Here is a 22251-nt window from a genome sequence, read left to right as displayed (position 1 = left end):
GGGAGAGGAGTTGCTCCCTTCCTCTTGGAGTTTTGCTTTCAGCGTCAGTACACACGGCACAGTCTTTGTTTGTTAGCGTCTTTATTACATTGTCCATGTCAAATCGTTTCCCGCTGTCGGAACAAGGATATATACGACCAACCCATTTAACCAAAGTCTACACACTGATATACACGGACATAACGGATAAAAATGAAAACCATGTGAGTTTGCAGCACGAGTGTATCCCACATCTGAAATACCCAGGAGGGAACAAATCTGCTTTTCAAGGACAAACCAACCGATGTTTCACTCTCCTTCCCTCTGTCCTCAGATGTTCAGGTTAATGAATAAAAACTGCTGACATTAGCCTTTTGTCTGTTTATTATTTCCCCAGTTGAACAAAACTGAACAAGGGGAAAAGAAGTTGCAAAATGTTTATTTTCGGTTGTTACTTTAGTGGAGTGGACCACCACCTCATATTTCAGTGAATTTGTGTCTCTTATGTATATTATATTACATCAAATACATTTTTATTTGTCATAGCCAGTTTACCTCATTGGGTTATTGCTTATTTTCCCCCGAACGCAACCAACTACATCCGATTAAAAAGGCGGTGTGGCATTGTCGTTGAATATGCAAAACTATCCCCCCTGTATAATTTGCAGCTTGATGATGCTGCGAGCGGTTGGATCAGATATTGGTACATGTGAACATTTAGCTGAACATCTGCCTCTTGTTGCTGTAATTTGCTTCCCCGCCATCTGTTAGGCATTGGCTGGAAGCACCAGCAAAGATATGCATCTATCTTGTTATAAACCAATAATGGCATCAGCTCCTCTCAAATACACTAATTAGCCGTATTAGATGATATGCTCTGCATAGTTCCAAAGCTAATACAGCCCTACATACCCCTCAGTTGGAGTTTATTACAAGATGATAGGGAACATGCAATTGAGGTGAGCAGTATGATAATTTTTATAGCTGAACGGAATGTGCTGTGTTTTGGGTCATTTTGAGGAACACAAATATCCTTTTTCCCACACACACGCACACGCACACACGCACACGCAGCCTTAACAAGTGTCCTTTTCTGGTTAGGGAGGCACTTTGGGTAGATGGCATGTTATGTTTTTAATGAAAATGTCTCTGGTACAATGTTCTAACCCTCTCGCCGTGTGCTAACATTTTCTTCTGTGTTTTTGTTTCTGTGCCATAGATCCAACTCTTCCAGCTGTCGTTCTGCATTGGCGGCACGCTGTGAGAAAAGACTCCACGCCGCTGTGCCTCAACGCCCCTCAGACACTTGTCCTTGACATCCAAATGCTTTGTGTTGATCGTCGTGCCAGCCGCCTTCTGTGAGTTATGACGACGGCTGCCTCATTGACTCAGGAAAGAGGCTCCTCCTCCGCTCAGCAGTGAGCGAATCACATGATGCAATGAAGAAGGGAAGTCTGCTCTTCAAGGAGTCTGCCAGCAGGATATGAGTATTTTGAGCCCTGTGACAGATAACAAATCAAACCTCGTGGGAATTGTGGGAGGCCCAGAAGAATACTCCAGAGCCATGCAGTCAGAGGAGCTATTCAACAGGAAACTCAAAGCCCTGAATGGTAGCATGGGACCGCCAGCCACCAACATGCAGGGGAAACCTGAAGGCGCAGGGAAAACAAATGGTAATCCAGCCATGCCTAAAATGGGCGTCAGGGCCAGGGTGACAGACTGGCCCCCGAGGCAAGATGGATGGGACGGTCGGCCTTCGCCAAACTATCAGAGCGTTATACCTGTGTTTCAAAACGGACAGCAGGAACATACTGTGGAAATACTGGAGCAAGGCGAGGCAGTCTGTCTGGAGGTGGACTACTCTGACAAATACACACTGAGTAACCTCCTCAGCCACTCACCGCTGAAGGGTCTACATCCGATCCGCCAGCGCAGCAACAGCGACGTTACCATTAGTGACATTGACTCAGAGGACATAATGGACCAGCATGCTGTCAATCCAAACACTGGGGCGTCGCTGCACCGTGAATACGGCAGCACGTCCTCCATTGACCGCCAGGGCCTGAGCGGAGATGGCTTCTTCACCATGCTTAGGGGCTACCGAGTGGACACCCTGGACCACCGTAGCATACCGCCCATGGGTTTCCCCGAGTTGCTGCGCTGTGACGCATCTCTCTCCCCAAGCCTGCAGACAGCAGCCCAGATCGCCAGGGGTGAGATAGTCCACATCCCTGGCTATGACTACATAGACAACTCTCTCATTTACAGCCGGGAGCCGGAGCGGTCCTTCATGAGGCGCCTTAAATCAGAATCATCCGAAACGTCTCTGTTCAGGAAGCTCCGGACCATAAAGAGCGAGAGTGACGCCCTGCGGCTCTCAATAGAGGAGGACCGGCGGCCACTCAGCTTCCAAAAATGCTTTGCTCACTACGACGTCCAAAGCGTTCTTTTCAACATCAGCGAGGCCGTGGCAAGCAGAGCTAACCTGAACCAGAGGAAGAACACCACCACGGGGGCTTCAGCCGCCTCAGCCGGAGGGCCCGGAGCTGTGTTGCCCGGAGGTGGACCATTGGCTGGACCCATAGCAGGGTGCCCCGATGGCGGAGCAGCAGGTTGTAGCAGTGGAAATGCCCCTATGTTTGAGTCCCCGCTGGGCAGCAGGGAAGACTTGAACCCCAAGGAGAACCTGGACGCTGACGAGGGGGACGGGAAGAGCAACAGCTTAGTGCTGAGCTGTACGCACTTCCGCAACGAGATCGGTGGCGAGGGCGAGAGGAGGATCTCCCTCTCCAGAGCCAACAGTGCCAACTACAGCGGAATGTCAGAGAGCTGCTCTTTTGAATCCTCTTTAAGTTCCCACTGCACCAACGCCGGAGTCTCTGTACTGGAGGTGCCTCGAGAAAACCAGCCTATCCACAGGGAGAAGGTCAAACGCTACATCATTGAGCACATCGACCTTGGAGCATACTACTACCACAAGTACTTTTATGGGAGAGGTAAGGAATGCTTATGATGATGATGATGATGATGTGTTATATTTCGAGTTTACAGAGATTAAACAGTGCACTTTAAATGACTCAATGTTGAGGATTAATAAACATTCCAGGCCAAATCCATTTCCTTGAAACAAGACTATGCACAATGCCGTGTGAGAGCAAGTTCCCAAATGGAACAGCCTCGGCTCATTGGGTCAGATATCTGGACGGCCTGGTTATTTTTGTAGGACCAGATGAAATAAGGGCCAGAACAATAGCAGGCTTGTGTCTGGTGCGAGGGTGTGTGTTTCACTTCCTCGGAGAGAAGAGCGGTCATGTCCTCCCTGTGATATTGCCCTGAACCCCGCGGAGAGGCTGTGATTAGTCATGTGAGAAGAGAGAGGTGAGCGAGAGGGTGCTTTGCAGCTGTTCACTGTGGAGGCCGCAGGGGTGTGAGGACCCCTCCTATCAAACTTTAGGGTCAGTAAAACTATGCCTCGGCCCCGGGTCCCCTCATTAAAACACCTATGCGACTGACGCTGGAAATACCACGCAGACCCCGACCCATCATCGCATTATACATGTCTGTTTTTCCCACTGTCTGTGCGACTCTGTCCGCCGCTCTCAGCAGATTGAGTTACCCATTCTTGAGCCTCCCCAGAAAACAGCTGCTTCACCTTTTAACACTGAGAGATGCCTGACCTTCTCCAAAAAAGACACACTCTCTGTGTTAGAATATTCTTAAGCGTGATGGTGTGTAAACTCAGTCGAGGCTCCGTGTCTCCAGTTAACGAGCCCATTACAGAGCAGCTCTGCTTACGGTATCTTTTTATTGTGCCATGAAGTTTACTCTCGTAATTATTTACCGTGAAATGTTGCCTCACCTACTTCATCCCTGGCGTAGTTGTAGTATGTTTTTAATCTCTGTATCTCAATTGTATACGCCAAATGCTCCGTGTTGCTGTCAGTTTCATTTTGATGTTAAAGCTTTTACAGAAGATGACGTTTTCACGGTATGTGGATGTAGCTTTTGCCCTTTTTTCATGAGGTGTTTTATCGGAGAGACAAATCTGTCATCACCTCTGCCTCACCATAAACACACACACACAAACCGGCGCACACACAAACAGGCACACACACACACACACACACACACACACACACACACACACACACACACACACACACACACACACACACACACACACACAAAAAGGCACAGACTCTCACAAACATGGCCGCATGTCACCACTTTAGGGCAGGCTTTTATCAACCTGGGCTGAACATTGATCCCATTGATTGCCTAAAGCCCTCCTTCCCTTAGCAACAGGAGTGTTTCTCCCCAGGCTGCACTAATGGACACAATGTTTCATCCACACCCTTGGGCCATAACCTGTTACAAACAGGTATATATATATAAATACACGGGTAGTAGGGATGCGCCGATACAGATTTCTCAAAGCTGGGTAGGGTATCTGTGATTCTAATTAATTCAATTCTAGGTTTATTTACACAATTTACATTATAAACTGGAATTTTAATTCTGTTGCTGCATTATAAAGGTTTTACTTACATTTCCTGTTAAACTTTGCATATTTTTCACCAAGTTACTGGTTTTAAAATGTGTATTTTGATACTCAATAACATATCATTTAATTTATATTGATGTATTTATTTGTTAAATTTAGTTACAAAGATAGGAAAACAATGTTTAAGTCAGATCTGATGTTGCCTTACACATAAAAGAATGAGGCCAGTCACTGCACACCTAGAGGCATAACGTTTATTGATTAAACTCTGGTTTCGGTATTGGGTAGACATCCCTAGTGGGTAGACATTGAGATATACAATAGAGGGTGAACCAGGAGTTCTCAGCCTTCCTGTATGTGGATGGGTTCTTGGTGGCTCACACTGCCAACACTGTGCAGACCGCTACCGGAGAGCAGCTAATGTAAACCGTGCCTTAAATGGAGATATCTGGCCTGAAATAAAGTTTTAGCGCCCTGAATGTAAGGACACACAGATTAAAGGATTTTGAAGTCATTTCTTCAGTGTGTAGTGACAGGAAGATGGGGAGGAGGCATTATTTGACATGACATCAAAGTCATCCATTCTGCAACCTTTGGCAAATTGTCAACGCCATGTGATGAGTAACGGTGACATGTTATGGAAGTGTGCTGACAAAAAGCTTTCCTCTACAATCGACACTGTGCCGCCGGTATTCAGAGGCCTAGTGGCTCGTATACAGAGGCCACCGGGCCTCCTACCATCATTTGACCTTACGCCTCACAGAGCATTTCCCCTCACTCCCCTGTCCCTGACAAGCCGTGCATTCCTCAGGGCGGTTAACCCCGCACTGCCTTCATACAGATAATTTATTATTCATGCTGATACGCGCTTTGCCCCGACGTTAATGCCACGGTGACATGAATCTGCGTATTTACGTTGCATGCTCTACGCAGCATGGATGCAATGTGAAAACTTCTGCAGGAATCTCTTTGCGAATGTCAGTGCTTTGAGTCCCTGCTGAGGTTTTTCTTTTGTTGTCTGCTGAATCCAGGTCTTTCTACCCGGCTTTAGCCTGGATTAGGGGGTGTTTGCTCAAGGCATCGCTTTTTGTGTGCAAAGCTCAACTCCTGTCCATGTCCTAAACACACACTTACACATACATAACACACATACGCAGACCTTTTTCAGACTAACACAAAAGAAATGTTTGGTCATGACACTATATCTTTGTGATGTTCTCATTAAGTAAACTGTATTTTGACTGCCACATTTAGGCAGTTATAATGAATTTCAAACTGAATACTTTACTTAATGTTAACACATAAATGAGTTCTGGTGTTTACAATGCTTGGAAATGAAAAGATTAAAAGTCCCCCCTTGTGTTCATCACATTTGTCTTTTAAACCTAAAAACCTGCTGGAAAGAACAATCAAAACATTCGTAACAGTGCTAAAAAAAGAGGAAAGTGTCCTCAAAGTATGCATCCTGCTTCTGACATAGTGTGTCACTTTTGAGTACAGGAGAGTTGAGGGGGTTACCAAAATACATCAGAAGACACTTCCTGAAGAGCTGACCATTTGTGTTTATAATATAAGTGTTGGACAAAAGGACACATTTGGTGCCCCTCTGACAACATTACGGGTCAGAATTTGATGCCAGTCTGATGTGTAACTATCATCTAAATAACATCCGTCTACCAAGCCAGCCTGTAAACGTTGACATAAATGTTAAAAAGTGTTCTGCGTACTTTCCCCTAAAGGACACAAATACTGACCAGGGGACCTCCTGGTGGTCTAGTGGTTTAGGGCACATACCATGCAACCACCGGGTTTAAATGAAGCCAGGCAACTTTGCCTTGTCTGTCTCTCCCCATATGTTCTTCCTCTCCGTGCAGTCAATTATCTAATGAAAGCAATATGACATACAAAAGCAAAGATGACCTTGAGTGATGTAACCCTTAATTTTAGCATGGTTTGTTAAGCCTGCTCCTACGTACAGAAGCAGGTGTGGGTCTATCTGTTGTGGGTTGAGTCCAGATACAAAAAGCCTCCTATAAATGTTGTTCTCTGGTAGTTCAGAGGGTCACCAATATACAGGTGTGTGTGTGTGTGTGTGTGTGTGTGTGTGGTGGGACCGTAAATTCATCGCTTCGAAATGAATAATCTAAAACATTCATATTGGATACTGAATCATTGTAAACAAAAACAAAAACATGCCCAAGATAATACTTAATTTTAATACCGTAAGAATACTTTGCTCTAAATGTGTTTTATATCGTGACAGGTGCAATGTTGTTTTGAGTATTTGAGTCAGTGATGGGTCAGGGCAGGTCAAACTCTCCAGAGCTCTATTTTTATTTGTTTGTTTTCTTTTTAAATCCCAGTGCTTCCACTACACGCCGGGCTTTAATCCAAAGTGAATCTATTTACACTGGACCCCTGCTGCTTGCTGTATTCAGTGTCACAGCTAGTCCAATCTGCACACAGAGGGGTTTTTTTATACAAAAAAATAATAATTAATGTCTGGGGTCAGTAACATAAAATTATATTCTGTTGGAGCAAAAGCAGTGATTTGAATAGATTTGAAAAAGATTATAGATTCTCATACTGAAAGATCTCTTGGAACCAGAGGATTGTCAATTCGGTGAAGTTGATGTCAACTCAGGTCTTTAAATGTGTGTTTTAATCCCCATCTTTCTTTCCTTGACCTTCAGAGCATCAAAACTACTTTGGGGTCGATGACAATCTGGGCCCTGTGGCAGTCAGCGTCCGCAGGGAGAGGCTGGACGACGGGAAGGAGAAAGACGGAATGCAGCACAACTATCGAGTCACCTTCAGAACCAGTCAGGTAACTATAACACACCAAGGTGCACCTATTCTCCACTGCGTGTCGTCTTCAGTCAGCGTAGAACTATTACGGCTGCTTTGTAGGACAAACCTGATTACTATCGCTCAGTTAAAGAATTGACTTAACGAGCCAGGTCATGCTTTTAAAGGATGTTTCTCGTATATTGCATTCAATGTCAAGGTCTCTCAGTTCAGGGCTTGTTCGTGCAGCACAGGAGTGCAGGAATGCTTCAGTACCCCTGAAAACAAGGGGAGGCTTCTTCCAGCTCTCCCTGCTCCTAAATTTGCTCCTTGCACCGTAATGTGCCCAGTGATTCGATGCCAGTTGTGACTCAGTTGTCCAGCCATGCAAACACTGATGCAGTCTATCGGAGTCAGCGTGATCCCCCAATGCGCGCTCACATATACACTCACAATGGGATTCATCCACAACCTGAGATTGGACAGTCCCACTGTCCCTGGTGGTCCGAGAAACCTCTCCTTGATTGACGCAGGGTGGTCTCACCCACTGAATAATTCAGCTAGGACAGATGTGTCAGGCAGGAAAATGTCACCATTCTTGGTAAGGCACCACGCCCCACGATAAGACAATGTATCTGGGTCACGGTAGCCCTGCAAGTAGCACGCACACAATGTTTAACTCCCCAAACCGCTGGAGCGTCTATTTGCCTGTACTCTTATCATTTAGCCCCTTCGCTCTCTGCCTCTCTGCACCACTCTCGCTCTCCCTTCCCTCTCAGAGTCTCTTAAGTAATCTGCCTTTCGGAGAGCCTCTCTGTCGGACAGCCATTGACTGCTGACATTCAAGTCCACGGGCTCTGTGGATGGAAATTAGATTTATGGGCGTATGTGTGTCTGTGATGTTCCAAAACAACAACGCAGGGTTACAGAGTGGGTGTTCTGAAGCTGTTGGTCGAACGTTTACCGGCACATTAATGACCTTACGCGTAAAATACCACTTAACATCTAGTACGCAGTTAGCTTGTCTTAATTATTTAGAATGTGAGTTCCCTAATGCCTTTCAATGGAGCCGTAATGGAGCCATTGCCCTGAATAATATGGCACAACATAAAAGGATATTATTGTTGGCTCCCACAGCAGCCAGTTATAAGCCTGGATTTCATTTCCAACATATTGAAATAAAAATACAATGGCTCAATGAGATCCAAATGAATAAAATCCCATATTGACCATCATGGAAACGGGGGACATCGAGACCTCGAAAGACACTTGGCTTAACTGGATCAAACCTTATCATCTTTTCTTTTCTGCCAGCTGACCACACTCCGTGGAGCCATCCTGGAGGATGCCATTCCGTCCACTGCAAGACACGGGACGGCCCGCGGCCTGCCGCTGAAAGAGGTGCTCGAATACGTCATCCCTGAGATAAATATCCAGTGTCTGAGGCTGGCCCTCAACTCCCCCAAGGTCCCGGAGCAGCTACTGAAGCTGGACGAGCAGGGGGTGAGTACATCGAGATGTCCTCAGTGCTTTGAGTGCCACCACAGACTTGATGATGATTGAGCGGCACTGGAGCAATCTGTGGCGAAGAGTCTTGATCAGGGACTTTTGTTTTTGAGGGAGATTTATCTATTTGCTTTCAAAGACAGTAGAGGAAAAAATTGCAGATTTAATTAGTTAAATACTTGATGTCTTGACACTGTCGCTTACTTGAGTCACTGTGAGGTTGCTAGGCAACCAGCGGAGATTCTAGGAATCACTGAGTCCGGACAAGAAATAGTGCTTTACATAAACCCCATAAAAGCAAATTTTTTATATAATTCCAAGTTTTTTGTACGGATAAAACAAACTTGTTATTTTGTGAGCTTAAGTGGTGCTTGTAGGTGGATTTTCTTATCGTCTGATGGAGCCAGGCTACCTGTTTAACCCAATTTCCAGTCTTTATGCCAAGCTAAGCTAACCAGCCGCTGGCTGTATAGCTTCATATTCAACAGACAGATATGAGAGTGGTATCAATACTCCACTCTAACTCTTAGCACATTTCCCGAGGTGTTGGATTAATCCTTTTAAGGAAGTTAAAGCTGTAGGCTATTAAGTCTCCTCCACACCGATTTTTCAGTTGTTTGATTTTAATCATTATTATGAATAATGTCTTGGAATTAGATTACGACGTACTGTATTGATATTATGATATAGATCTTATATTGAAGTATATCTGTCTCTGTTTCTGACCTTTGCGTCAGCTATAGAAGGCAACGGGAGGGATTAACTTCAAATAGCAGGATCCCATATGTGGGCTGCTTATTATAGATGAACACGGGCTCCCGCGTGGATCCACAAGACAGCCAATATCACACTTAATTAGAATCAGTATGAATCCCACACTCTCCGTAGTCATCATCGACTACTTTGAACGCATTTTCTGCTGATAGACGCAAGCGAAAGTAACTCGCTTCTTGACGACTTACTTCATCTGAGAGCAGGTGATTTGGTATTCTGCCTGCACGGCGGAGGATGTCATCTTGCATCATCTCTGTTTGAATAAAATGGCTATTAGTGATATGGGCTCTCTGCAGTCACAGGTGTCAGAGATGGATTCATTTTGTGATCTTAAGGCCTTTAATTTCTCATCTAATGAAACTGCAAGATGGAAAGGAGCGTGGGGGAGATTAGCTAGTGCCGTATTGCTTGTCTTTCTATCAGAGAATTGGCTGCTTATTAGTGTAATTACATTCATTAGCATGAGCCCATCCCTGCTTTTGACAGGGGAAAGGCTCTTATAATAGAAAGTGTCAGCCGTGTCCCTCTAGTATATTAAGATTTTGTTACACCCACAAACAAGAGCAGTGTAGTGTCCTCTCCAAAGCAAGTTAAATGCACTTAAGATGATGACAGACTCTGTGTATCCAATTATCGCAAAGTAACTTTGTAAGTAAGTGCGCTAGGAAGTGCTTCCTCCCAGATCTCAAGGAGCTGATACAGGAGTTTGTTCACCTGCCTCCCCCTGCCTTTGGTATGAGAGACTGTCTGCAGATAAAGACTTTGATATAAGACCGAAACTGACACATAAGGGAGGAAAAAAAGAAAGTAATCGCAGAAACTACTTTCAGAGGAGGAGAGCCCAGGCTAAGTGGGGCTCTAAGCTCCTCCAACTGGCACTCCTCCTCACAGACCTCAAACCCAACGCCCAGTGGAGGCCACTTTTAGATTTGGACATCAGTATTTTTGTACACTCCTGTTTTAATCATTAATGTTATGCTTGCCTTGCAAATGTTTAATACGTCAACCGACCCCGTAATCTTCTTTTTCACCCAGCCGGACTTTCACCTCCCTTTCTTATGTGTTTATGTGAGGAAGCTGTTATTGGACAGGACAACTGCAACTCGGATGTAGAGTGGTCTGCCTGGCCTGTTTTTGTTTGTTTGAATGCATAATGTTATTTCACCGTAAAGCTGTGCGAGACGTTGAGGAGAGGTTAGTCCTTGTGTCGGAGTGTGTGAAAAGGCTTCTTTTTGCTGTGAACAGAAAGCGCGTCTGGTGAATGAGTGTATCCCGCAGCCAGACAATCTTCACAATAACCTCATGATCAGCTCTGCAGAAAGAAAATCCCTGAAAGCAGTGTTGTAATGGCCCTGGATGTAAGAAGAGAACAGAGCGCATGTGAATGTACTTTAGATCGCGTTGTAGATCACAGTGGTCTGGCTGTGTGCTGATGGACTGGGGAAAGCATTTGGAAGTTAATCAGATTTCTGAGATGTGATTTTAGCTGTTAGAAATCACAAATGACACATTTTTCTAAGAAAGCCATCGATGTCAAATGTGTTTCCATCTCGAGGCTAAAAATCTTGGGAGATGACAGAATTCGTGTTTAATAGAAACTGTTTATCATCTGCATCGGTTTCAGGATTAAAAATGTAATTTTAAGCTTTAATTTATAATTCCTGATTAAAAAAACAGCAAGAATATGAGCAAGATAAAGGCTAGCCTGCAGGTGTCTGCATGTAACTACACATAGGAGTGTTTGGTGATAGCAGAGACAACATCGACGAGGTCAGAGGAAGGTTACTAATCTTTCCCTCTCAATTATGCTGAACAAATTACCTTCTATCTAACAGAGAAAACCATTCTCAATGCAGAACTCCGTATCGTAACGTGGAAAGAAAGAATAAATGCATAACACCGCCCAACTGCCAACGCAGCTTTTCAAGTTTACTTACCTCAGTCAACAGGTAAAGCCTTTGCAGGACCATAAATCACTCCTGATGCCCACAGCGACAGCTCAACTCTGAAGTATAATTCAGGCTTTAGTGAGATTTGTTCCACAAGTTCAATAGAGTAATCTACCCCCTACGAGGCTGTTATTGCAGTCACCTCTCCCTTGTGTAAATCAATCCCTTGTCATGACTTTGACTAAGGATTAAGTTTGTGAAATTACACCCTTACCAGAATTAATTCCCCTTCATTTCTTCCCCACATTTACATTCCATGTTTTAGATAATGTCGCTGCAGAACTTGAACACGTCCGACCCCAAAAAACAGCACAAAATTCAATTTGTGTAATGACTCATGAGGATTGTAGCCAGGTTTTAGGAGCCATGTTTTGGAATATTTTTATTTTCTTATTGCCGCATCGGGGACACTGCAGTGCAGACAGATGTCACAGTGATGTTGTGTGTTGTGTTAGGGCACTGCTGTATCCCTCAGGTGCGTCTCAGAGCTCTCCAAGGGGAACGCTGTCCTCATTTCTCTCTCCGCTCATTAAGTATCTTTCTATCTTTGCATTTTTGTAGTTTCTTTTTTTTTTTTTTTTTGCTTAAGAGAAGGAGAGGGGCGAACTGTTTTCTGCACCCTCCAGCTTTGGATAGATTGAGGGGGATGAACATTAGGGGAAAAGATATCTAAGGACAGAAAATGCCCAGATTTTTAGCTAATCACGTATCCGTTAAATAGGATAAAGCTGTTATGGGTGCACTAGCTCATCGGAAGCTGATGCCACCAACAAAAAAACACATCAAAGGCGGTTACACAATGAGCTTTACCTCGGGAGCATTACTCATCTGTATATGTGTCCTGATGTGTTTGCACTTTTGAGGCAGTGACAAATTTGCAGCACCAAAGGGCAATGCGATTGTCCTTGCCGTCGGCCAGGCTGTTAAGGGGAACGGGAGGTTAAGTGAGCCCATATAATGCAGGATGAAAAATAGAAGACCTCATCATTGCACATCAGGCCATTTCCACTGGGCCTGATGCTATAATAGCTTTCTCGTCCACCACAGGAGCTCTAGTGCAGAGCTCAGGCTGCCTGATGGAGGAAGTCATCATGACAACAGTGTCAGAAGCACACCGGGAACAGATAACCTATAACGGAGAGAAAAGACAATCTCAATTTGTTTCGGTATATGGATCAATTTGCTGGCTGTCACACTCAGAGAAATCCTTTTTGTTTCTCTGTATTGACACATTTTCCCTGGGTTCAAGACCCCGCTGTCCTCAGCTGTGAATCTAGGTAACAGGTGCCAAATGCAAGGGTGCCATTTTTCATCTTCTTCCCCCCCTTTTACTCTCTTTCTTTGCCGTCATCGGGGAGATGTAAGCCATGAAAGATTCATGTTGGTGGAGAGGGCTCTCACTCTCGCCGAGCGAGAAGAATCACTCCGGATGTTTTTCTTTCTTCCTGCCTCTTCGTGAGACAGGTTCATATCAGACCTGTCATTTCTGGATAATATTAATGCTCTCAGTGAGTGAATCTGTGAGATTTGGCAGGCTTGTGTAGATCTATAAATATACCTCTTTGTGAATAAGACATTTATCTTTTTTGAGGCACTCTTTGTTGAACAATGGCTGAATCAAGAGTTTTATTAGTGATGTGTTTGGAAGTTCAATGTCTCATATTTGGTTAGTTTATCAAAAATAAGTGTTGCATAAGGAAGGTTTTCTTTTTCAGAAAACATTTAAATGCTATTGTCGGCAGCTTACAGAGTTTTACGCCATATACCAAAGCTATCCTGCTATTTGTCTGTACTTCCCTCCCTCATTGCTCCACAGCTGCTCTTAAGTAGCAGCTATTAGCTGGGCTTGATTTATGCTCTGCTCAGAGCTCCTGAGAGTTCACAGCCTGGCTTCGCAAAAGGGGATTTCAGCTCCCTCCTAGAAGGGGCTATGAAGGCCTTCACATTAGCTGTGACATGATGGAAAGTGGGCGCTTTGCATGCTCTGAGTGCATAATGTACAGCATGTACATGAGTGTGGCGTGCGTGATACGTTTCAGCGACAGGAAATGATACTTACCCGCTGAGTGTCTGTATGTTTCTCCTTCCAGCTAAGCTTCCAGCACAAGGTGGGAGTGCTTTACTGCAAGGCGGGCCAGAGCACAGAGGAGGAGATGTACAACAACGAGAGTGCTGGACCGGCGCTGGAGGAGTTCTTGGATCTGCTCGGCCAGAGGGTGCGCCTCAAAGGCTTCACCAAGTACAGAGCGCAGCTGGATAACAAGAGTAAGACAGGCGACGCATCAGACGAAAACATTCACAAAGTGCAAGCCCACTCACTCCTAATCCTGCTGAGTGCAGATGCTCTGCTCTGTCACTTATTGCTTTTTTTTAGGGATGTAAATTTATTTTCAAAGTTTAAGTAACCCCAGTTTTGTTTTCTATTTAATGACATTATCAGCTTATCTAACACAATGGTATTTTGTGTTAAAGCGGACTCCACAGGCACACACTCTCTCTACACCACCTATAAGGACTATGAGCTGATGTTTCACGTGTCCACCATGCTCCCCTACACACCCAACAACAGACAGCAGGTCAGTAAACTCTACACTCAACGCTTTCCCCCCCCGACCCCTCTTCAGAGGACCACCATGTTTACTTTACTGTGTGGTGAGCCGGTGTCTAATGGTGGTAATAAGTCCCTAAGAAGCTTCCTTTGAGGATTTCTTGAATCCCAGCTCCTGCCAATCTTCCCTAGAGACTCATTTTGCCCCGGTAATGACCTATCAGTTGAAAGCATGAGCATTGCCATAGTAACGGTACCCCACAGTAGGATTTTAATCAATGCATCCCCAGGGGCTGGACCCAACGTGGTATTAGATGGGCCTCTCTGTCTGTCTGCGCTAACAAGTGGAATTAAGTGGATGTAGTGGTGGAATGGCGAGCGATGGCCCGATAAAGCCGCAATTACAGAGGTTCACCATTTTAGTCTCTGCACTGCTTCTATGGAAGTACTTTTTGAGCCCATAATAAAACCTGTGGGTACAACCCTGCAGAGATTTTAACAGTGAAGACACTGAAGAAGGAAGTGAGTGATTTCAGGTTCAGGATCTACAGTGAAGCACTGCAGGAATTAATCCATCATGTAGAAGCAAAATGTCTGAGTATTTCCTCCTCCTACGATTGTATGTCCTGAAGTGGGATAGTTTAATTTAATCCCTGGTGGTAATCTTCTGTAGGCAGCGCTCACCCCCCTCATCTCTTCATCCTTTCCATTTCACCTCTGAACCGGGTAATCCTGCTTGTTTCAGCCTCCTGCTGACCCTCAATGACAACTGTATACCAGCCACAGAATGAGGTTAACTATCTTCACAATGCAACAATGCAAGCACTCTGAATTGGGTTTGAGGGAATGTCTCCTTCACCCAAAAAAAGCCTTAATTGTGTTGGCAGGATGCAATGCCCTCATCCAAAAAAGCCCTTTATCTTGGTCTCAACAGACATAACATTCAATTTGTCATACGCCATTGAAATGTTGTGGGGACTTAATTTCCCTTGACTTGTCGCCTCAAATGCTTTCAAACAGTCTGGAGATGTTCTTTTGTGGCTTTTCCTCAAAACCTAAACTGTAACTCAATGGTTTAGTCAAAAAATTGCTTAGCTACACCGTAAAACTAGGCTATGTAACTTTTGAAAGAAGAAATAACACACTATTCCCCTTACAAATTTCACAATTAATTGATTATCAATGAAACGTTGCACCCTTGTTGAATTCAGAATACTCTGAGGCTCTGCGCTACAACGTACTTGATGTGGTATGACCAGTAGCTTGTGGTGGCTGATGGTAGCTAATGTTAGAAATCTAAATAGATTTTGCTCTGTAACTGACAACAAGTCAGTTCCATAGCCTTTGTGTCTCTTCTTTATTTATACTTTATTTTATCATTTACCCATATCCCATAATTGAAAGTCCCGCCATCGATCGCAGACCTACAAATCATAGTTCGGCTACTTTGTTAAACAAAACATTGAAAATCTTGCTTTAAAGATACTTTTATTTTATTCCAAACTTAATCTTAAAGATTGGATGTTTATAAATCGGTGTACTCTTGCACTATTGTACTATATTCACCGTTTATGTAATGCTATTTCTCCTTGTATTTGACTCCATTTTTCCCTTCTTTTTTCTAGTTATTAAGGAAGAGGCATATTGGCAATGATATCGTCACCATCGTATTCCAGGAGCCCGGGGCCCTTCCTTTCACTCCGAAACACATCCGCTCTCATTTCCAACATGTGTTTGTCATCGTCAAGGTCCACAAACCGTGCACTGATAACGTCTGCTACAGGTAAATAGCAAGGCCCTCTCAAAATTATACCCAAGGGAAGAAAAAAACACCAAACATTAGAGCGCCTCACCATGGATTAACAAGCAAACTAAAATCCTCAAGACAATTAATGGGAATGCTTTTATCTTTTGATGTTCGTTTCATAAATGTCTTCATGCCAAATGGCTCTACATGAACTTTTAAGAGCACTTCATTTGAAAGAATAATAATAGCCTGCTGAGTGCTTTCTGTGGTTTTCTGGCATGACTTTGTAGTAATGTGCGGGAATCACAGGGCTCTTTTCATCTGTTCACTGATGATACAGTTATTATCTTCAGAGACACCTTGAAATTATGACTTACAACTCTCTCCTCGAGTGTTTCTGAAGTAAAGACAACACTCGTTAATAACATAGCATTGAACAGAGCAAGATTAGTCTGAGCTCCTCTCAGTCTTTCCAACAGAAATCATTTCCCTGAAAGCCATATCATTTCAACGGTCTTTATTACACGTACAGTTAAATACTCGTTCACTTCCTAACTTTCTCTTAACTGTCGCCACTGCTTGTGATTTATTGTTTCCCTCCTGTTTTCCAGCGTTGCCGTGTCGAGGTCTAAAGACGTGCCTCCATTCGGCCCCCCTATTCCCAAGTCTGTAACTTTCCCAAAGTCAGCCGTTTTCAGGGACTTCCTGCTCGCCAAGGTCATCAATGGAGAAAACGCCGCACACAAGTCAGAGAAGTTCCGAGCCATGGCGACTCGTACGCGGCAGGAGTACCTGAAGGACCTGGCCGAGAACTTTGTTAGCACAGCCACTATTGACTCCGCTGTCAAATTCAGCTTCATCACTCTCGGAGCCAAGAAGAAGGAGAAGGTGAAACCCAGGAAGGATGCACATCTGTGGAGCGTGGGAGCCATCACCTGGAGCGTCCGGGCCCGGGACTTTGGCCAGTCGATGGACGTGGACTGCTTGCTCGGCATATCCAATGAGTTTATTGTGCTCATCGAGGAGGAATCAAAAAACGTGGTCTTCAACTGCTCTTGTCGTGACGTCATCGGATGGACCTCAGGGATTATGAGCATTAAGATCTTCTATGAGCGCGGGGAGTGTGTCATGATGTCTGCACATGACAACTGCGGAGAGGACATCAGGGAGATGGTGCAAAGACTAGAGGTAAGATCCTCAATGTCTATTAGATTAGACCATAGGGGAGGCAAGCTGATCTGTTGTATCATTCTGTATGCCCATGTCTTCAGTATCGGTCTCTAATCGCACCACACAAAGACGTTTGAAAACAAAGAGGGAGTAAATCATTCTCAGTGGCTAATAGAGGGTTTCGTCTTAGTTTGGCATCCAGTTTGTCTTTGTTGTATCGAGCCTATTACAGTAAGATCAATTATCTCGTCTTAACAGTGGTGCGTCAAAAACAGTTTTAATGAATCAGACAAGGTGCAGCCCATGTTGGCATAATACATGGCACCTTTTTCTGTTCATACACAGGCAGTGTTTGTGAAAAAGGAAAGCACAAAAAATAAATGCATATACATGATGTGCCCAGCTTGGTCACTCTTTTGGAAACAACAAGAGGTCATTTGCATTGTTTTTTCTCTTTGATCTACATTGCTGAGGCAGCCAAATTGTTGTAGCCTTATCTATAATATGGCTCACGGACAAACTTTTGGGTAGTGATATTGCCCTTTAAATAATAATTTAAATGAAATGGCTTTTTTCGTATCTTATGAGAACCGCTTTGTAGAAATTTTGGTCTCAAAATCTAATAACAAATAACTATTTGAAAAGATATTCACCGGGATATGCTGATCAAAAAGATACCTATAAATAACTTCCATGGAACACAGAGTAGCAGTATGTCATCAGAATTGCCCAGTAAATCTAGTTTGACTGTGTTTCACACATAAGTCGCATGTGAAGGAAAATGGCTGCCTTTATTTTAAATGGTGCACATTTAAGGCATTTTTCTTTGGGATAGTTGTGGTAGCTCTGTGGTGAAACAATGCATTCTGCAAATATTGCTCCTGCCATTGTAGCTTTACTACTTACCACAAACCTTGTTATTCTATTTTCATCATTATGTCAGCAGAACTGTTGCTTGCTTAACCTATATATCTATCCTGTCAAGTCTCATGTGTTGCAACTCAATTCTGGTATTTTATTTTCTTTCCTTCTGTTTTTTTCCCCCATCTTTTTTTTCTTTCCCCTTCCTGACTTCCCCCTCATCTGTCTGGGTTGTCCAGAAACGGGGATGTCACATGAATGTGAACCTGTAAAGTGAAATCAATGGAGTCAAGAGAGGATTATGGACCTCATGTTGATCGCTTTCTTTGGCTCATCACACAAGATCATCAGAGGTGTACAGTTAAACGTTTAGGTCATACAAGGACAGATGTTGACTCGCGCTTGATCAGGATAAACCAAAAAAAAAAAAAGCTTGAGCCACTCCCAGACAGTTCATTTAATGTGAGTAGGGGATTAGCGATGATGGGATTTTGGCCCATTGTTAAATTTTGCGGAAGTCTAGGCGCAGGTACAGCAGAAGGTAGCTTAAACAGGACACCAACCCAGTTTTTAAGGGGAGGAGAGGAAACGCACATTTTTTTTGTGTCTGAAAGACTAAGAATAGATATCACTTGGCCTCACTACTTCACTCCTTTTGAGAGCTATCCACTTAGTTCAATTTCTCTCAAACCTACTCTGAAGTTCTGCCATGCCCATCTACAATCCGTGGCCCTGGTTACATTGTGTTGTTTTCTTTTGAGGGGTCTGCAAGTCTATAAAAAAAAAGGAACAACACCTGGTTTGTCAGCCTGGACGCTGGCATCCGATGCCTTGTTTCCGCTGCTTGTTTAGCTGCGTAGGCTTGCTTTTTTTTAATTCTAGTTTCCATGGTTTGTTTACTGAAACTCTAATCAGGCAAACCTTTGTTTTCTTAAAAAAAAACATTGAGGTTGAATCCCAAAATCCAAACCTGAGCTGTGCATGACCTTATTTCTGCCTGCCTGCATACTCTCTTCCACTTATCCCTTTGGCAACCTCATGAACAGAAATTTCCAACAGACCCCAGCCAGCATATCATTGGTCCAGCCAACAACATGGGAGTAACAATCCATTTCCTGTGGAAAGCATAAGAAAGAACCTCATTCTTCTGAGGATTTCAATAGAAGGAGATAATTACACCTTTCTTGTTATCACCTTATTCGCAGTGAAACTAGAACGAGCACAAAGATTTTGCAACTGCCCTAAAAAGCACAAGATCCCAAAGAAGTATTTACCATAATTAATCTTAAAGGACACGGGTGTCATTCAGTGTCTGCTCAACTCATCGTAAGAGAGGACAGAGCCGGATACATTAGCATTTGTGATTAGCCAAAGGACGTCGCTTCCTCATTCACTATGCTAATATCCTCTCACATTTACTGTCCACTTACCCAGGGGATTTGTGAGGGATATTTCACAGGCAAAGCTCAGAATAAGTATTAATAAGTGGCTTGATATTTGAGTTTCTCCCAGAAACAGTGGAGCAGCAGCGGTAAGCACATTTGGGTATGAGCTGACCGTGCAGACTTTGTCCCAAAGGTGTCTGTAATGTCCCAGAGGTTGACTCGAGTCGTGTTTCATCGAGGGGGGATTTACAGGCTGCCGGACCTGTGATGTCATGCTAGCACACAGAGGAGCCCAGTGTGAGAGCACAGCTAAAAGCTTTGTGATAACGTCCTGCTCTCAAGGGTGTCGCTGAGCTGGGTGGCCACGTGTTCGGCTTTTATGAGACAAGTCATCTTGGCTCGGGTGCCATGTTTATTTTGTTTCCTGATCAAAGTACAGGCAGTCTCACGCATTATGTGTTTCTTTATGTACTGTATTTATCAGCAGGGCTACATTTAAAAGCGAATCACCATGTCTGCTATTGATTTGAGTGAAAGAAATATAAGTATGCAAAGTAGCTAAATAAAAAGAGGCTTCTCAAATATAATAAATCAATGCCTTTTTTTAATGAAATATGTAAGTAAATGGAAACAGTTTGGGTTTAAGACTGTTGATCAGATAAAACAAGGTGTTTGAATTCATCATGTTTGGATGTGCTAAATTATTATGGCCATTTTTCCTGGCATCCTACTTAAAAAACGGCTAATTGGTTGATTGAGAAATTGGTCTGCAGATTACTGGATAATGACAATAATTGTTTCTTTCAGTATAATCTAGTACGCAAAGTAGCTACATTTAATGAGGAAAAACTTCACTGGTTGCAGCTTCTCAAATATAATAATTCCTCTTTTTTTATCACATATGTAAGTATATGGAAAAAATTTGGGTTAAACTGGATTAAAAAAGGTATTTGATTAAATCATGTTTGGATGTGGTAAATTATTATAGCCATTTTTACCCTTTTTTCTGACATCCTACTTAAAAAAACCACTAATTGGTTGATTGAGAAATTGGTCTGCAGATTACTGGATAATGACAATAATTGTTTCTTTCAGTATAATCTATCAGTTAAGGGGCTGCAATTTATTATTATTTATTATATATATCGGTTAATCATTAGATAGTTTATTCTTTAAAATTTCCACTAAACAGTGGTTTGTCCAACTTTCATTCCAAAATCCAAAGCCATTCAATTTACTGTTCTACATAACAGAGAAAAGCAGCAAGATCTATATCTCTATTTTTTCTAAATTAACAGCGTAAATGACAAATCGATTTCCATGTGTGTTGTTGATTTATTATTATCTGTCAATCAACCAATCAATTAATCAGCAAAGTCTTGCTTGGGCTACTCTTTCCACATTAAGCAAATATTGTGCCGCATCCCACTGGAAGCCCTCGTCCTAGATTTAGAATTGATTCACAGATATTCAGCCCAGAGGACATGGGTGACCCTAGTTTCACCAATCTGTCCTTTGAAGTTCAGTGGGATGACAAGGTTTTTGTCATGTCTGTGAAACATGCCAGAGCTACTTCTGACTGTCAAACCTCTCACTGCGGATCAACGCCAGCAACACTACTTGACAATACATTACAGGCTGAAACTTTTTGTTACTTTCGGGCAGTGTTTTAGTTTTATGTCGGCACTCATTCAGATGTGTCATCCACGCTGCTACACCTCATGCCACCATCTTTCATCAAAATAACTTTATAGGCCACAAATCCCTCCTATGAGAGAATGAGTGTCCTGTTAGATTCACCCATTATGGATATTGGCCATGCGGAGGAGAACCTGGGCACATTAATTTAGTGGATGGACTGAATAATGGGCGTTGATTAAAGCATTTAGAAAGCTATTATTTAGGCCTAATGAATTTCTTAAAAAGGGCGGATTGATTCATGGTCCCCCTATACTCAGGCCAATGTCCTTCATGCACAGGTCATTTACTTACAGACTTTGCCACCAGAGAGCTTTTGCATTTCACTTTTTATATTTCAATTGCCCTTGATGTTGAACGCAGAGGGATCGTGTAGTCACCAGTGCGCTTTAGCTTCATCTCTCTTTGAAAACTGGATCCTCGAGGAATTATTTATTGCAAGACTGCGACTTCACTGATTTCACCAACAGGATGAGTCCTTCCTTAAGTAAATAAAGTTTTTAGGGCTGCGTCTCACTGAGATCCATCATGGTTGGCTCGGGTCCCCTCTCACACAGCGGGATAGGGTTTCTGCCAGTGTGAGAATCTGGTGGAGTGTTGACAGGCCGTAGTCTGAGTTAATGTGTCCCTGAAGCCAGCTGCCACTCTGCAGCAAATGGAGGCAGTCACCCACAACTGAACCAAGACTAATCTGACGGGTGATTAAAGCTCATTGGATGCAGAGGTTTTTTGCTCTTTTTCCAGTGAATGTTACAGGAAAACTTTCCCAGTCCCACTGAGTACCCACCCTGCAGTGTAGTCTATATTCTATAAGCTCAGTGGCTCCATATCATCAAGGTGGACATATATACAGATGCATGTTTTCATCTTGGCTCAGTCTGGTGTTTTTTAACTGAAATGTTAATGCCCCTTAAGCAAGAGGGTTGTCTGAACTTCAGTTGAACCAGAATTCAATTAAAGCAGAGGCTTAGGACAAGCCAACGCTGAGCAAAGTGAGCAACTTCATTTGCATTCAAGTGCATGATTGGACGAGAACCAACTTTATGTTTCCCCCAAGCACGCAATAGGACAAACAGCGACTGTCCGCCAAGTATCCGGAACTGTGAGGAAAGAAGGCTGAAGACATCATTTTGTGTTTATCAGCTGTCAGTTGATGCAGATGATGTGTTGGTGAATAAATGTTGTGCTCCAAAGGGCTTTTTTCAGAAGTTATCTCTGTTTATTAGGACTTAGTTCTATGGACACTTCCGTTTGTCAGGAGTCACATTGATCCTAATTCCACCCATAGCACCCACTAAGCCACTGTAGTCCTCAGAGTAAGGCGCTTGTGTGTGTGCGTGTGT

At 43.5% G+C, this 22251-nt stretch overlaps 1 protein-coding gene across 3 annotated transcripts in view; it reads left to right on the top strand.

Moving 5' to 3' along the window:
• The window catches only part of LOC129092002 (signal-induced proliferation-associated 1-like protein 2), a 78595-nt gene that overhangs the window by 27625 nt on the left and 28719 nt on the right, over window positions 1–22251 (top strand). For all 3 annotated transcript variants that reach the window (XM_054599744.1, XM_054599743.1, XM_054599745.1), the window contains exons 2-8: window positions 1199–2975; window positions 7177–7310; window positions 8585–8773; window positions 13590–13764; window positions 13972–14075; window positions 15673–15830; window positions 16406–16982. In XM_054599744.1, coding sequence (XP_054455719.1) covers window positions 1463–2975; window positions 7177–7310; window positions 8585–8773; window positions 13590–13764; window positions 13972–14075; window positions 15673–15830; window positions 16406–16982 — 2850 coding nt within the window. In that variant the 5' untranslated portion in view covers window positions 1199–1462. The remainder of the gene's footprint in view (window positions 1–1198; window positions 2976–7176; window positions 7311–8584; window positions 8774–13589; window positions 13765–13971; window positions 14076–15672; window positions 15831–16405; window positions 16983–22251) is intronic.

Source organism: Anoplopoma fimbria, chromosome 6 (assembly GCF_027596085.1).
Source record: "Anoplopoma fimbria isolate UVic2021 breed Golden Eagle Sablefish chromosome 6, Afim_UVic_2022, whole genome shotgun sequence".
NCBI classification, from domain to species: Eukaryota; Metazoa; Chordata; class Actinopteri; order Perciformes; family Anoplopomatidae; genus Anoplopoma; species Anoplopoma fimbria.
This window is presented reverse-complemented; position numbering and strand designations above follow the sequence as displayed.